At 32.8% G+C, this 15,502-nt stretch overlaps 10 protein-coding genes across 10 annotated transcripts, besides 1 other annotated feature; 4 read left to right on the top strand and 6 right to left on the bottom strand.

The window, feature by feature from the left end:
• Window positions 1–122: 122 nt before the first annotated feature.
• TVAGG3_0820790 (phosphoprotein phosphatase protein) lies at window positions 123–1,256 on the bottom strand (the record flags this gene model as incomplete). The annotated part of the gene is made up of 1 exon (XM_001320764.1): window positions 123–1,256. The coding sequence occupies one exon, from the start codon at window positions 1,254–1,256 to the stop codon at window positions 123–125; it is 1,134 nt and encodes a 377-aa protein (XP_001320799.1).
• Window positions 1,257–1,541: 285 nt separating this feature from the next.
• Window positions 1,542–15,502: part of a mobile genetic element that runs on past the window's edge.
• TVAGG3_0820780 (uncharacterized protein) lies at window positions 1,798–2,232 on the top strand (the record flags this gene model as incomplete). The annotated part of the gene is made up of 1 exon (XM_001284755.1): window positions 1,798–2,232. The coding sequence occupies one exon, from the start codon at window positions 1,798–1,800 to the stop codon at window positions 2,230–2,232; it is 435 nt and encodes a 144-aa protein (XP_001284756.1).
• On the bottom strand, window positions 2,415–2,951 carry TVAGG3_0820770 (protein of unknown function, DUF4107 family; the record flags this gene model as incomplete). Its single annotated transcript, XM_051248019.1, has 1 exon — window positions 2,415–2,951. One exon carries the CDS (start codon window positions 2,949–2,951, stop codon window positions 2,415–2,417), a length of 537 nt encoding a protein of 178 aa, XP_051083494.1.
• On the bottom strand, window positions 2,952–3,176 carry TVAGG3_0820760 (uncharacterized protein; the record flags this gene model as incomplete). The annotated part of the gene is made up of 1 exon (XM_051248018.1): window positions 2,952–3,176. One exon carries the CDS (start codon window positions 3,174–3,176, stop codon window positions 2,952–2,954), a length of 225 nt encoding a protein of 74 aa, XP_051083493.1.
• On the top strand, window positions 5,386–6,000 carry TVAGG3_0820750 (uncharacterized protein; the record flags this gene model as incomplete). The annotated part of the gene is made up of 1 exon (XM_051248017.1): window positions 5,386–6,000. The coding sequence occupies one exon, from the start codon at window positions 5,386–5,388 to the stop codon at window positions 5,998–6,000; it is 615 nt and encodes a 204-aa protein (XP_051083492.1).
• TVAGG3_0820740 (uncharacterized protein) lies at window positions 6,229–6,792 on the bottom strand (the record flags this gene model as incomplete). The annotated part of the gene is made up of 1 exon (XM_051248016.1): window positions 6,229–6,792. The coding sequence occupies one exon, from the start codon at window positions 6,790–6,792 to the stop codon at window positions 6,229–6,231; it is 564 nt and encodes a 187-aa protein (XP_051083491.1).
• Window positions 7,372–7,839, top strand: TVAGG3_0820730 (uncharacterized protein; the record flags this gene model as incomplete). Its single annotated transcript, XM_001320761.1, has 1 exon — window positions 7,372–7,839. One exon carries the CDS (start codon window positions 7,372–7,374, stop codon window positions 7,837–7,839), a length of 468 nt encoding a protein of 155 aa, XP_001320796.1.
• On the top strand, window positions 8,463–10,775 carry TVAGG3_0820720 (uncharacterized protein; the record flags this gene model as incomplete). Its single annotated transcript, XM_051248015.1, has 1 exon — window positions 8,463–10,775. The coding sequence occupies one exon, from the start codon at window positions 8,463–8,465 to the stop codon at window positions 10,773–10,775; it is 2,313 nt and encodes a 770-aa protein (XP_051083490.1).
• On the bottom strand, window positions 11,162–11,638 carry TVAGG3_0820710 (uncharacterized protein; the record flags this gene model as incomplete). Its single annotated transcript, XM_001320760.1, has 1 exon — window positions 11,162–11,638. One exon carries the CDS (start codon window positions 11,636–11,638, stop codon window positions 11,162–11,164), a length of 477 nt encoding a protein of 158 aa, XP_001320795.1.
• On the bottom strand, window positions 12,264–14,993 carry TVAGG3_0820700 (phage tail repeat-like family; the record flags this gene model as incomplete). Its single annotated transcript, XM_051248014.1, has 1 exon — window positions 12,264–14,993. One exon carries the CDS (start codon window positions 14,991–14,993, stop codon window positions 12,264–12,266), a length of 2,730 nt encoding a protein of 909 aa, XP_051083489.1.

The following is a 15,502-nucleotide window of genomic DNA, read 5'->3' as shown; positions in this document are numbered from 1 at the left end:
ATGAATGAATAAATATAATCGCAGACAAAATTAAATAAAAATGAATCAAATTTCATAATAAGACCACAAACATTTTACACATATAATTTTAACAAATAGAATAAGAATATAACAAAACAATCTTATTCCATAGGTGCCGAAACTCTTCTAACGAGCTTTGGTTTCATTGTAAGCATACGCATTGTAGGCGATACGCCTAAATTCTTATTAATTCCAACAGTAGAAAATGATGCTCTGATCGGAGGCCTCTTTGGCTGACCTATTATATGTAATTTTGTACAACGCGGGGCACTATCTCCAACAGGATAGAAAACGGCTTTATCTCTGGTCACTGTTCTGATAGTATCAAATGTAACAATTTCTTGGGTATCATTGGCATTCATTATTAGAATTGCGCTCTTATTAGATTTGACATCATTATAGGCTGAAGAAGAGAAAACTGTAATAATCTTGCCATCGTGAAGAGTTTCATGACCATTTAGAACACATTGGTGGGCTCTTACTATTCTTTTCATTTTTGTTGTTTCTAGGAATTTCGTAATAACCTTTTTTCCAAATATCTTTCCATGGCCACGGAACGAATCAGAAAACTCTGTATCATCGCATGATGGATCTGACCATAATATATCAGCAATCAGCGATTCTGGTTTTTCAATCTCTGAATCTAGGACTGGCTTTGAGATATACTTCACGTCGTTTAAGCTAGTAAATAGAGGGCTCAAACCACCATGAACCGCAAAAGTATTGCCGCCGATGATTGCAGAGTATGATAAATAAGTAAAAGCGTCGTTAATAGAAGTATATACATCCTTATTGTAATTTGCAAGAACTTCGTTGTAAAATCCGTAGTAAAAGTTCATTGTTTGAAATTCGTGATTTCCTCGAAGCATAAAAACCTTATCGGGATAAGTATATTTCAAAATAAACAATAGGATCACTACATCTGTTGAATACTGTCCACGGTCAACGTAATCTCCTAAGAATAGATAAGTTGTATCTTTCGGCATTCCAGCGTGAGCAATAATTCGGCATAAATCAATAAAATTTCCATGAAGATCTCCAACAACAACTACCGAAGTATTGATTACCAAACAACTAGGTTCGGTAGCGAAAATTGTTTTGACTGATCTTGCGAGATTTGCAACAAAATTCGAATCAAACTTAGGGATTGGAAGACCAGGTGTTCCAATAAGACTGAAGTCTGGGCAAGTGGATCTTAAAAATGGGAGATAGTATGTAAATGCTTCTGAATACATGATCTGAGCAACGGTTTGAATCTTTTGAAAAATAATTAGAAGTATAACTTTAGAAAATTGCATATTTTGCATTAGACAGGCAATACTATTCTACTTTAAAATTCAATTTTCTCAAAAATTATAATTAAATTTCATTGCAAATAGTTATTTGTATTGAAAAATACAAAAAGATATTTTTAATATTCTGAACTATTCTCAATAATTGAGATCATCAGAAAAAAAATCACAAAAAACAAAATCAACGTCCAATTTTTGAAATTGTCGGCATAATAGGAATATAAATAAAGTTAGTATCCCTAAGTCGTGCACTGTGGCACTGCGCGCCTCCGTACACCACTTAGCGGTTTTGACACTTTACGAAACTGGTAACGTATATTTTACAACACAACCATAACACCAACTTAACCTTAAATATTTACAAAACCATCTGACACATAAACGACTTCACTAATGACTTCACTAACGAATTCACTACCGTCCTCACTAAATAAAAAATAACCTTATTTTTATTTTTTTAAATTTTTTATTTCATTACAAAGACATGTCCGACTACATTTACTATGACTCTTTCCCAGAACGTTTCCGTGAACTATTCAAAACTCAAGTAAAACTGAGAAACATGCATTTTAACAAAGACAGACCCATTGACGATGAAAGAAACCCTGAATATATTACAATCCCTTATGACGCAAAGTTCATTGCATACATTCCTTATGGTCGCAGAGGAACGAAAACTATTTCAACAAAGAACAAAAATTATTTCTGGAGCGATGAAGAAAATTGCCTTATCTACATAAATGCATACTTAAATAAAGCTACATATTGTACAAAAGAAGGTTGGACTGGATTTGAGCTCTACATATACGACGACGATGGAAACAGACGCTGTGTATACCCATACGATAATATGTACCATTGTTTTCATCAAGCATTAAACAAATACATAGTCAGTAAGGGTCTCATTCCTGTTGAGTAGATATGCTTTATTTTTGTTCTGTCATTTATATAAAAATAAAATAAAAATAAAATAAAAAAAATAAACTTAAAAATAAATGATATCACTACCTTCACGCGTATGAAAACATAGCACAAAAATAAATTTAGGTGAAGTGGTGAAATCTCACCTCTTTTTTCACCCGGTTTTTCACCCTGTTGAATTCATTGCTTTATAACTCTCTTCCTTGGTTTCTTTTTAGTTGCTTTCTTTACGTCCGTCTCCAACTTGACTGTCTTTCTTCTTCGTCCATAATGATACCAATTACTTCCACCAGTCAATGGGTCAAATGGTCTTTCGTAAGGGTTTCCATACATTCCATAGGGACCATACGGAAGAACTGCTGGTGGAAGTTGTGGAGAAGAAACATTTTCTTTAGTTTCATCGACTCTATTTAAATGTATTGTTTCACCTTTCATCTGGTCATTAAAGTCTTTTGCGTGTTTTGCAAACTCATCGTCCTTTCCTAAAGCATTTTCTGACTCAGTCGCAACCAAATTGGATGCTTTATTTATGAGCCCTATTTTATTTAATCTTAACTTCTTTGCAACCCAGCCTCCAATCTTTCCTTTATTTGCGTCTAATGTCTTTGAAACTCTTCCTCCACTCATTTTATTTACTGCGTCATAAGCTCCAAGTGCTTTTGCTCCAAATGCTAATGCTTTTGTTCCCATTGCGTCTAAAGCTGCCCAAGCTACCATTTACACCATATTAAAATCATCTCTCTTCAATATTATCTCATAAAAGTTCTCGTTACTGGAGAAAGTCAATGAAACATAAACATTCTCACGGGCTTCGCCCTCACCGCTTTGCGGTCTATCTAACTTCTTTCTTATCTCCTCTATTCGCTTCAAAATGTCTGAACAATTGCTAACATCTTCTACAACAGTTATTTCATCATGAATGACTTTCAAGAACAAACTCATTTAATATGCTATTAAAATCATCTCAATAATGAGTCCATCCTTTCCATCTTTAGGTAGCACAACATCTTTCATTGAAGAAGGTTCAACAAGTCTTATGTTAAACTTACTGACAAAGTTTGTTATACTATAATGCTTCGGTGGCGAATACATGTAGTTTGAAAGACATAATATAGATTCTTCAGCAAATTCACTTATACTGGATTTTATAACAATGTTCTCACGAGACCAAATGCCACCAATTGAAAAACTTGTAAGCAATCCTGCTGAACCTTCAACTGTAAACGTCGATGGTAACATTCCACGAAGGTCATCTATTGACATCTTTGAGTCACTGAATTTAAAGATTTTCTTAAAGCAATCGTCATTATCTAACCATGCAATAGCTTTGAAGTTTTCATTCGAATATACATCTGCTTCATTAAATGTAAAACCTGACTTCTTTGCAGAGACGACTTTAAAATCTATTGCATTTGTTTCAAAATTATATGCTATGCTAACTTCTGAAGGTAATGGATATCCTTCCGCAGTCAGTTGTTCTCTCACTACTGTTTGAAGTTTTGTGTTAAAAACTTTCATGTCATCTCCTGTGTCTAGGTTCACATACACAGCAACAGGGAAACTATCTTGCTTCTTTGTTTCATCATTATATCTCAAAACATTAAAGTTCTTCAATAATATTGTTCTTCCTGCTGGAATACTTCTAACTTGTCTTATTTCAATAGCTTTCTCACCTCCTACATACTCTACCCAGTGTCTTGGATATTCATAAGTATACTGACTTTCTTGAATTTTGGTAGGTTTCATCATAACGTGTTCATAGTATATCTTTATACTCTTGTCAGTTAGACTCGGTGCTATGTTCTGAATATTTCTGACTTGCATTTTTAATGGAGATAAAATGAAGCATTTAATACATGACGTAGATGAAGACATGAATGAAACTACAGACAAACTTAACTCTTCTCTTATTCTTCCTTTCAGCAAAGATTATGAATTCTGTTCAAATGGCGTGTATTTCTATTGTGGAAAGATGGGCTCAGGTAAGACATTTAACCTCATTCGTCATATACTCATAACAGAGCGTTTAGGAAACGACTCTTACTATGACCAAATCATTATATCAGCAACTTCAGACTCTATGGACTCAACAGCGAAAACATTCATGAGTAAAGTTCAAGCATCTGTCGTTAAAGTTCCAGATAGCGAACTCATTGAATTTCTTCAACGTTACATTCGACGTAAGAGAAAATATTATGCCATCGTAGAGTTCATACAGTCAGGAATGCAAAAGACTTCAGAAGAGATGGAAAGAATTATTGACAAACACCACTTACGTCAGTACTCAGGAGTTTACGATATGAAACGACTTACAAACTACATTCTGTCAAAACTTTCAAAATACCCCTTCAAAAAGTATCCTTCAAACACTCTGCTCGTTTGTGACGACTTCGCCGGAAAAGGTTTAGTGTCAAAACCAGACTCACCATTAGCTAACATCATTACTAAAGTCAGACATTACCATTTAACTGTAGCAATACTTATGCAAACATGGCGTTTTCTTGCTTTAAACATAAAACGTCTCATAACTGACTTCGTTATCTTTCAAGGTTTCTCACGTTATGACATTGAACTCATTTGGAAACAGTCAGGTATAACATTACATTTTGAAGAAATTTGGGAAGCATATAAGTCTCTCATCTCTCCTCGTTCATACCTTGAGATTCATATCATGACTAATACCATTAAAGTCAAAAATATTCCATGGGAACGACCAACATTGTTTTAAAGCTTAACCTTCAATTGACTGATGGTAAACAAATTCCATGCATCTCTGTCGCCATTTCTGTTAATATTTTTGCTGTCATTCATATCATCCACTTCTCCATCCGTTAGCTTTTGAGGATATGTGTTAGAATAGCTGTTCTTAAATGAAGGCTTCTCTCCCTTGAGAGCATAAACTCTATAACTTTCTGCATACTTTATGTTTGAACCTCCTGAGCCATCATTGACATAAATTTTTCTAGGCTTCCACCCTTTGTTCATGTTTCTGCTTCTTCCCTTAGCTCTTTTGTTCAGTAGTTCTACATCTTTATACACAGCACCTGTCTCAGTGAATTCAACAATATTTTCATTCGTTAGCTTTACATTCAAACCCTTGTCGAGTATATTGTTCATTTCATACATATAAAAGGTTTTAATTCTATATGAAATGAGAAGTAAGTCCATCTTAGCTGGTGCCGTTAATGTTCCAATTGAACCAACATCAAATGTTGACTCACGAACGACAAACAATATTGTCATAAAGAACTATAGTTCAGAGTGTTTGAAAGAAAAAGAACCAGAACTTAAGTCGGTGAATTTAAACTCAGCTTCAAACGCTAACGCTACATCAGATGTTAAGTTAGAGTATCCACCACTGGACCAAGTTCTTTCAAGAGAAGTCAACGACAATCCTTACACAAATGTTCAAACAAATCCTTCAGATAACGTAGACCATTACCTTCTTCAGTTATACCAAACAATTTTACTCAAAGACGATAAGAAGCTTTTGACAAATCTTATAAGTAAGAACCAAATAATTCTTACAAAAGAGGACCTTGAGAATGTTATATCACGAATAACAGGAAAGCAATGTGTCATTGACTATCTCGACCCTGAAATCGAATGCTGTGGTCAAACTCCACTATTCATGAAAATAGGTAACATCCGCATCATTGAAATACCAGGTACTCCAGGAGTTGAGTTTAAGTATAGATATTCGAACGAGTATACAAAACTATCTACTTACTATAAATTATGTCTTAAATATGTTTTAGTAAATTAAAACAGTCAGTCAGTCAAAAAAAATTTCAAGTTAGCAATTTGTAATATCTGTCCAAAACTTCTTCAACACTATTGAACTCATCTTCATAATGCAAACCTAATCTTATTGACTTGGTGCAGTTTTCACTAACACAATATTTTTCTGTTCTCTTGACTGACATAATTAACTCATTTGTTTCATCAAACAGCAACAACCAAAGTTCATGACCTAATACATAACATTCATACTTTATATTTTTAGCTCTGAGTTCTCTTGTAAGCTGTTGCATTTAATATTTTCTAAAAAGTCAACTTCAACAGTCATTCGCACTGGTGCCTTCAGTACTACAGGCTCGCCTTGAAAGTCAACTAGTCTGAATTGCATGTCTTTCAAATTGTGAGGGCTTATGCGAACCCATTTACCTAAATGAGTTGCTATGACAGGAACGTTTGGAATGAACATTGAATTTACTTCATAACAGAAAGACTTATATTCTACTGAACCTTTACTATTAACTCCTGAAATGCCTGTGACATTAGCTATTTTAGACTCAATGTACAAACAATTGCCATAACATACGTATGGAACAGATTTCATCTCAATCGTTTTGTCAACACTTTTCAAAGGAAATGTCATATGGTATGCTCCCAGAAGCAATTGAACTCTATGACTCATTCGTGTTATCTTAAACTCCTTCGCATAATTGAACTTCAAAACTCCTGCAATAAGTTTAACATTCATTAAGTTTTCTTCGTTATCCTTGTTTATTGTAGTATTTATGAGAGCATTTAACACTCCAGCTAATGTTTCCATCTTATATTCTACATTATTGTGAAATCTTATTTCGTGCTTCTTTCCATCTATTTCAAGCTCCATGAAATCTGTTTCGTCAGTTATAACGAATGAAGCAATAGTGTTAAAGTCAACCATTCTGAATGCAAGTGCCTCATTCTGTAGACCTAAGTTTGTTTGTAGTTTTACTGTCCCGTATTCGTTCGGTACTGCTGTCCTTGTCCTTCCTACATCAACGTTCATCATATCATGAATTTCCTGCCTAACTTCCTTCGGTACCGCTTGTTTATGATATAAATTAACCTGAACATCATTTAAAGGAAATGTTTTGTTATTAATGTAATCATTAATTTTCTCGTAAGTGACTACACCTCTGTAATCATTGAGGTATTTAGCTAATGAAGATTTGTTAGTCGCATATCTTTTGCTAACTTCAATGTCAGCATTCTTCAATAACTTCTTAATTTCTTCATGGTCTAATCTAGATAGCTTTTTATACATCTTTTATGAAAAATAAAAAAAAATATTTTCCGTAAAAAATATAATTTAAAAATAAACTTAATTTTTTAAATAATTTATATTTTTAATTTTAATAAAATAATGACTGAGTACAAGTTCTATTCATACAATGCTCTCGCTACTGCTGTTAAGGGTGAATTCATAAATGGAAAAAACGTGAACGTTATATTAAATAAAAAGTTTGTGAAAGAATCTAAATACGGTCAGTTTGTTAAACCATACGCTATCATTATTGACAGAAAACGTTACACACCACATGAAATAGCAGTATTACTTAAACAGAAAGGAATATTTGTAAATATTAAAGATACACATTATACGATTATGAAGAACTCCAACGCTGAATTTTTCAGTATCGTTTTAGATTTATCACAGCAGAAAGAATACAAGAAAGGAGAAACGATAACAAAATATTATCCTTCATCTCTGAAGATGATAAAGAATAAAGATATAATCAATAAGCTCCTACCAGTAATTGAGGAAGCAACGATTGAATATGATGAAGAAGGTAGTGAAATAGTTGAGGAAATAGACCCTGAGGCTTTATAAGAAAATTTATTTTTGAATAACTGAAGGTGTTACCATGTTACCATGTGCTACCAGGTAAATTAACTTCTTTAAAAAATGATGACAACATGCCATTTAGACAACTAGCCCAGAAATAAATTTTATCATGAATGGTTTTTAGGTTCTTCAATAATTAATTATTTTTGAATAACTGAAGGTGTTACCATGTTACCATGTGCTACCAGGTAAATTAACTTCTTTAAAAAATGATGACAACATGACATTTAGACAACTAGCCCAGAAATAAATTTTATCATGAATGGTTTTTAGGTTCTTCAATAATTAATTATTTTTGAATAACTGAAGGTGTTACCATGTTACCATGTGCTACCAGGTAAATTAACTTCTTTAAAAAATGATGACAACATGACATTTAGACAACTAGCCCAGAAATAAATTTTATCATGAATGGTTTTTAGGTTCTTCAATAATTAATTATTTTTGAATAACTGAAGGTGTTACCATGTTACCATGTGCTACCAGGTAAATTAACTTCTTTTAAAAATGATGACAACATGACATTTAGACAACTAGCCCAGAAATTTGATGCAGCCCAAAAATAAAGTTAGTTTTAAAATTATTTTTATTTTTTTATTCCTATATAAATGACAGCAACAAACAACAACAGCAACTTTATCATTTCTGATGAAAAAGTTATTGATTCATTAGCTGAGGAATTAGTTGTGGCAGAAACTAAAACCCTCAACGAAAGAATTGGTGAAAACAAGATTGATTTACATAACTACCTCAAACATGATGGAGGAAGAGGAAGGAAAACTGGTACGGCTTTATTAGCAAATAAAATATCAAATTTAACGATTATAGATGTTGATATCAATAAATCGTACAGTGATGAACTTAAAGAAACGGTTAGAAAAGATATTTTATCAAAACTTTCGGATAAAGACGTTATAGTTAAAACCGCTTCAGGAGGTCTTCACATTTATTGCAACACTAATTTCTTTTATGCAGTTTCGAACAGAATGATTAAATGTTATTCCTGCAATGATTATGATATCGATATCATGACTTCAATGGATGATTCAAAGCGTTCATTAGTGGTTATGGCTGATTCAAGAGTTCGCAAGAATACAACAGAACCAATCAATACATACTCATTCATTCGTGGAAGTTATGATTCAACATTAACTAGAACAGTAAACAATATATTAAATGATTTGAATATTAAGGTAAGAGTTGAACAGAAGAATGAAGAAATAAAGACTATCATGAATGAAAACAAAGATGTAAACATTGACGATAAACTTGCCCAGAGCATAGTTGATGGTATTAGTGATTTTGAAGTACATAATGACGGTGGAAACATGAATTTAGAAAAAGAAGTTACATTATTCACACTGTTTCAAGCTATTAATTCGTTACCTAATCATTTAATTAATGAAGCATACGATAACGTTTATAACTTCTGCAGTTTAACAGAAAATGCAAAAAGTAATTTTGAAAAAGCACGTAGTAGATATGCACATTTAATGACTTCTCCATTTGTTTTGGTGAAGATTCTGAAACTTTATCAAAAAGAATATTATGATGAATACGTTTTACCTTTATTACGTAAGCCAAAAATAACATTTGATATCAAACTTGATGATTCATTCTTGATAACAGATATTAGACGTAAAGCTGAAAATCATCAGTATAAAAACAGTTCTGAAGTAATTGAGGATTTATCACGTGTAATCCGTTTTGTAGATTGTGGAAACAAATATTTCATTCAAAAGGACTATAATATTCATGATAAAATGAATCAAATATCATTCGTTCTTCAATCAGCCATGAAAGAGTCACTCAAAATGATTAAATTATTTAAAGAAGAAGGTAAAACCATAACAGCATGGGACGTACTACTAAATCAATTATCCTCATTAACTGTTAAGGGTGTTTGCTTCAAATCTGATTCTCCAGATGTTTTCTCAACGTTTCAGGGTTATAAATACAACGTTCTCGAAAAACCAGATTACTCAAAAATTGAAAAGTTTATGAATTTCATTAAAGAAGCCATATGTGATAATAACGATGAAGTGTATAAATACCTTCTCGGCTGGATTGCATCAATGATTCAACATCCTGGAATCAAGAATGAAACAGCAATTATTTTGAAAGGACTTCAGGGAACAGGTAAAAACAGATTTACAAACATTATTTCTGAACTTCTCGCTGGTTATTCATGTAAAAACATTACTGAAATAAGTGAGCTAACGGGTAATTTCAATTCAGTAGTTGAGAATAAAATGCTTCTTGTACTTAATGAACTCAAGAATGTAGGTGAAGACAGACTTGCAAACTTCAACGCTTTGAAATCAATTATAACGGATAATGAGATTAGAATTAATGAAAAGAATCAACCCAGAAGAACTGCTCAGAATGTTGCCAATTTCATTTTGGTAACTAATAACGTTTACCCCGTCAAAATTGAAGTTGGAGACAGAAGATACGTTGTGTTAAGAGTAAATGGTAAATTTAAGGGTCAATTTGATTACTTCAAGAATTTAATGAATTCATGCACAAAGGAATTTTATGATAACCTTTTAACATATTTCCTCAATTACGACCTTTCATCATTTAACGTACGAATCATACCGATGACTGAAGCCAAACAAGATTTAATAGAATTATCAACAAATCCTTTAGATGAATGGATAAATACACATTATGATGAATTGTGTGCAGGTATGACGTGTAAAAATGCTCTATGCTGCAAACCATCAGACATGAAAGACAAAAACTTTCAAATGAGCATTAAGGATAAATGTGAAAGGAAACATAGAAGAATAGACGGTAAACAGACATGGTGTTATGTTTTGAAAGAAGAAATGAAAGGATTATATAAACAGGTTGAACCAAACGATAATGAGGATTCATTTACTGACGATGAAATACCTGTAAATGAAGCTTTATAAAGTATGATTTGAATTTATTTTTGCATTAATCCTGCTGTGATGTCTATATGGCATGTTGTCATCATTTTTTAAAGAAGTTAATTTACCTGGTAGCACATGGTAACATGGTAACACCTTCAGTTATTCAAAAATAATTAATTATTGAAGAACCTAAAAACCATTCATGATAAAATTTATTTCTGGGCTAGTTGTCTAAATGGCATGTTGTCATCATTTTTTAAAGAAGTTAATTTACCTGGTAGCACATGGTAACATGGTAACACCTTCAGTTATTCAAAAATAATTAATTATTGAAGAACCTAAAAACCATTCATGATAAAATTTATTTCTGTATTTCATCCGCTACTTTATTACCTAATTAACTTCAGACATAAAATATATTTAGTTCATAAAAATTTTTTGATTAATTTTGGCTTATTTTTATCCTTCCAGTAATCCTTTTCGAGTTCCGATAAATGTGTGGGGTTCGATTCTCTCAAATTTCTAGAAGGAATTTTATCATCCACACCTCCTTCATAAATGACAGTGTATTCATCTTTGTCTTCATCATAACTCACAATTTTATTAACTATACCTCTTTTCGCTTCATCAACCGTTTTAGCTAATCTTCCATTTTCGCTTTCAACTAATCGAAATCGTAGATAAAATGCGACCGAATGGTCAGCTGCTTTAATTAAATAACCATTACCCTGTGAGGAATCAACGATATAATAATCATCACTTAACTGATTTCTTACCTTTTCATGTGGTTTATGTTCAAGAATGATTCTAACTTTAGTTCCTGGCAGTAATGATGAACTTCTTCTTTCCTCCGTTAACATTCTTTTTTGTTTTATATATTCATCCTCCTCTTTTGAAGTCATTTCGTTTGGTTTAAATCCTGTGCTGTTATGGGTGGACTTATTATAAGCATTAATGACTTTATTCATTGATTCCTCCGTAAAATCTCTTTCTTTATTTAAATCTCTGAGCGTTCGAATGAAACGATTAATGATTCCTAAAATATTATGGTTATGGTCTTCAGTCGTGTAATGAGTAACGTTATGTTTAATCAAAAATTCTGTAATTTCATTTGAAAGGTATGCTGAATCCTGGTCTGAAGTTAATGAAGTGGGATGATGTTCTGCCACAAACGTCTGCAAAACTCTTAAAACTTTTTTGTTCCTTTATTTTTCATTATATACGCAAAAGCTTTACGTGTATTAACATTAATGAAAATCAAAAATGGTGGCTTTCTTCCTTTCTTACTCTGAACGAGTGTATCAAATTGATATGCATCATGGGTTTTCGAGTAAATGGGAAGGTAGTAGTCGTATGGATTAACTTTAACCTGATGAACTATATTTTCATCATAAAATCTCTTAATTTCTGTTCTATCATTAAATCCCGCATTCTTTGCAGCTTCATAGAATTTTTTAAATGACCTCCACGGTGATGATTCGAAAACTTCTTTTAAACTCATTTATGTAAAAATAAATTTAGTAAATTTCATGCTGTTCTAACCCATGCATAAACTGTCATATACGGGGGCATATAATCTTCACCCGAGCCTGTTGGATTTGTTGTGAAAGTGTGTGAATGATTTCCTCCTGGTTCAGTTGGTCGAAAAGTCTTTTTTGCTGAATTGTTATAAGATGGAGATAAAACGTCATTGCCAGCTTCATAGTCTGAGTTGTATAATGGGTGGTCTCTTAATGAGTGGCTATGGTCGCCAGAAAAGTTTGTAGTTCCTGTGTGCTTATGTGGTGGAAGATTTGCTTCTAAAATTTTCTTTGAACCTCCTGTTTGCTTTGAAGAGTTAGCACAGTATAAGAATTTGTCTACAATCTGTTCCCACGTACCAAAACCTAAAACACTTGCTGGATTTGTTGAATTCATTGACGTATATAAAGAACCAACAGGATATATAGCTTGCAATATTTCATTCTTCATACTTACAATTGCATTTGTTGCATCAGTTCTAAATTCATCGAAACCATCGAGAACATGAGTAAGATTATTATATTCCACATTCTTTTGACCCGGTAACTGATGGTGTAATTGAATGTCATTAACTGTTATTGAATCTATGTTCGAAAATCTTTCATTTATTTTACCATTAACCGCCTCGTTTACTTCTGACTTCTTCACATAATTTTCATCTACCCATTCCTTTGCTTCTTCTGTATAACTCATTGCTTTTGTATCATAACGATTTAATTCTTCATCTACATATATTTTGTCGGTTTTATTGGCTAAATCAACAACCATATCTCTTAGGTTAGTGTGCATATCTTCATCACGCATGCTTGATGAAGCAATAGCCCAATTCAATATTATCTCATCAGCTCTAATAGTTGTGAAGAATTCATGTGTATGATTTTTGTCTGCTTTCTTATCTAACATTGCTGGTAGTTCATGTGTTTCAAAGTTTCTGACATGTCCTTCAATATTAGTGCATTTGTTATCTAAATTGTTAAGAGTATCTTTTACGCTTGTACTTGGATTCTCTAAAGGTGCACTTGAACCAAGGGTATAGTTCAATATTATGTCGTCTGCTCTAACAGTAGTGAAGGATTCATGTGTATGATTTTTGTCTGCTTTACTGTCTAAAGAAGTTTGAAGTTCCTTTATATCGGAGATATTGTGTTTATGAGATTTCAAAACTTTGTTCATTGCGTCAAGTTCATTTTTGTCAGCTTTACTTTTAATAGCATCTTCAAAAGTTATTTTTGCCTTAACTCTCAAAGTAAATCTTGGTTCAACTAATACACCGTTAACAAAGAAGTATGAAGCATAAATTTCATTGTTATAACCAAATGCTTCTGGTGCTTTACCTGTGTCATACTGTACAGGACAACGTATGTCATAACCTTTAGCACGAATGAATTTATATCTTCTTTCATTAACATCTTCAGTGCTTATTTGTTCATCCTGTGTTAAATATCCGTGGTAGTCCATTATAATTTGTTCATCTGAACTTATATAATGAACATGGTCTTTGTCCGCCTTACTATCTAATTTCTCATTAACATCATTCATTTCTAATTCAACTCTTCCGCCAGAACTCTTATTATCATTAATCTTTTTCATTAATTCAGTAATTACGTCATAAAGACTGTATTCTGTTTTCGGTTCTGTAAATAATGAGTCAAAATTTCGTTTCATCATTACATCGCTAACATTAATGATATCATCAATACCTTTTTCATTTATTCTCTTCATTAGTTCTGCAATAATGACGAATATATAATCTGTTAATTTATTTTCTTCATCAATGGTTATAGAATGATTTGAAATCGAATCATTAACACCTCTAAATAAATCAATAACTTCAGGATATACGTTTTTAATCTCTCGAATAACCTGACCCGTATCCTTTGGTTCTCCTGTTTCTTCATGGGCTTTGCCCTCGCCGCTACGCGGCTTTATGTCTCTAGCCATCATCAACGCAGCCATAACCGGAGGGTTTGTTGCTACCTGTTCGAAAATCTGTCCGTTATGTACGGTATATCTAAATAATTTCTTTGTGTTTGTTAAAACATTTGAAACAAGTCTCTTAAAACCATCTACAAAATTTCCCGTTTCACCTAATGTTCTTGCAGCATCTACAAGCTCACCCATTCCCGCTTTCGACCCCAAAAACGTCCAAAGTGCGTCTATCTCACTTTGCATGGTTATAAGAGATGCAATTGTTACACCTGCTGAAAATAAATCAAACAACCACCCTAACCAACTCTTACCTCCTCCACTTTGTTCTACTTTCACAAAATCACTGATATGACTTTTTAAGTATTCTTTCGTAAGTAATGTGTCTCCAGATGTAACGCCTCTAACGATATTATCTCCGTCAAAAGTCAGTGTTCTAACTTGTGTCCATGCAGCGTTTATTTTAAGACATGCATAGTCTGGTGTTTGAGGAGCAGTAGGCCCGATGTATGTAATTTTAAAGAAATCGTCATAATTTTTCTTAAAGGTTTCATATGTTGTTTTGAATGTATTGAACCTCATTATTATATCAAGAAGTTTTGTCAATGAGTCAGCAATTGCTTCATCTACTGTTGACGTTTTGAGTTTTATTTCTGCTGAGTCGTTTATGAATGGTACTTGACATTGAGTTGTATATGGGTCAAATCCTGTAGGATCCAAATGAAGCAAGTAGTCTAAAATATCACGAACAGACTTTGAGACAGTTGTGTTATCTTTCATGACGATTTCACCATTTTCAATGAATGGCATAGTGCATGAAGTTATTTGTGGGTCAAAACCAGAAGGATTGAAATGAAGCATATAGTTCAGCGCCTCATACACTGACTTATACACTGTTTCGTTATTTTTTGACACAATTTCACCATTTTCTATGAATGGCATTGTCGAAGGAGTTGTTTTTGTATCGAACCCTGAAGGATTGAAGTTAAGAATGCTTTCAAGAGCTTCATATACAGACCTATAAACAGTTGTGTCGTTCTTCATGACAACTTCACCATTTACAATGAATGGCATAGTACATGGAGTTAAAATAGGGTCAAACTTTTCATAGTCCTTCCATGTTATATATTTCTCAGTATTTCCATCAGAAATAACAATATATTTGTCAGTAAGTGTGAAAGAGTATTGACCAAAATATAAACGTTTAGCTCTAGGGATGCGTTAAACACGCCATTTGACCGGGCGTACATTTTTTTGTTCGCCCAAAAATTTCGCCATTTGAGAAATTCAAAAATTAAAAATAAAATCTTAATCTTGAT

The sequence above is a fragment of the Trichomonas vaginalis genome, chromosome VI (genome assembly GCF_026262505.1).
Source record: "Trichomonas vaginalis G3 chromosome VI, whole genome shotgun sequence".
Classification (NCBI taxonomy): domain Eukaryota; phylum Parabasalia; order Trichomonadida; family Trichomonadidae; genus Trichomonas; species Trichomonas vaginalis.
The sequence above is the reverse complement of the archived record's forward strand: the minus strand, read 5'-3'. Positions and strand labels throughout refer to the sequence as shown.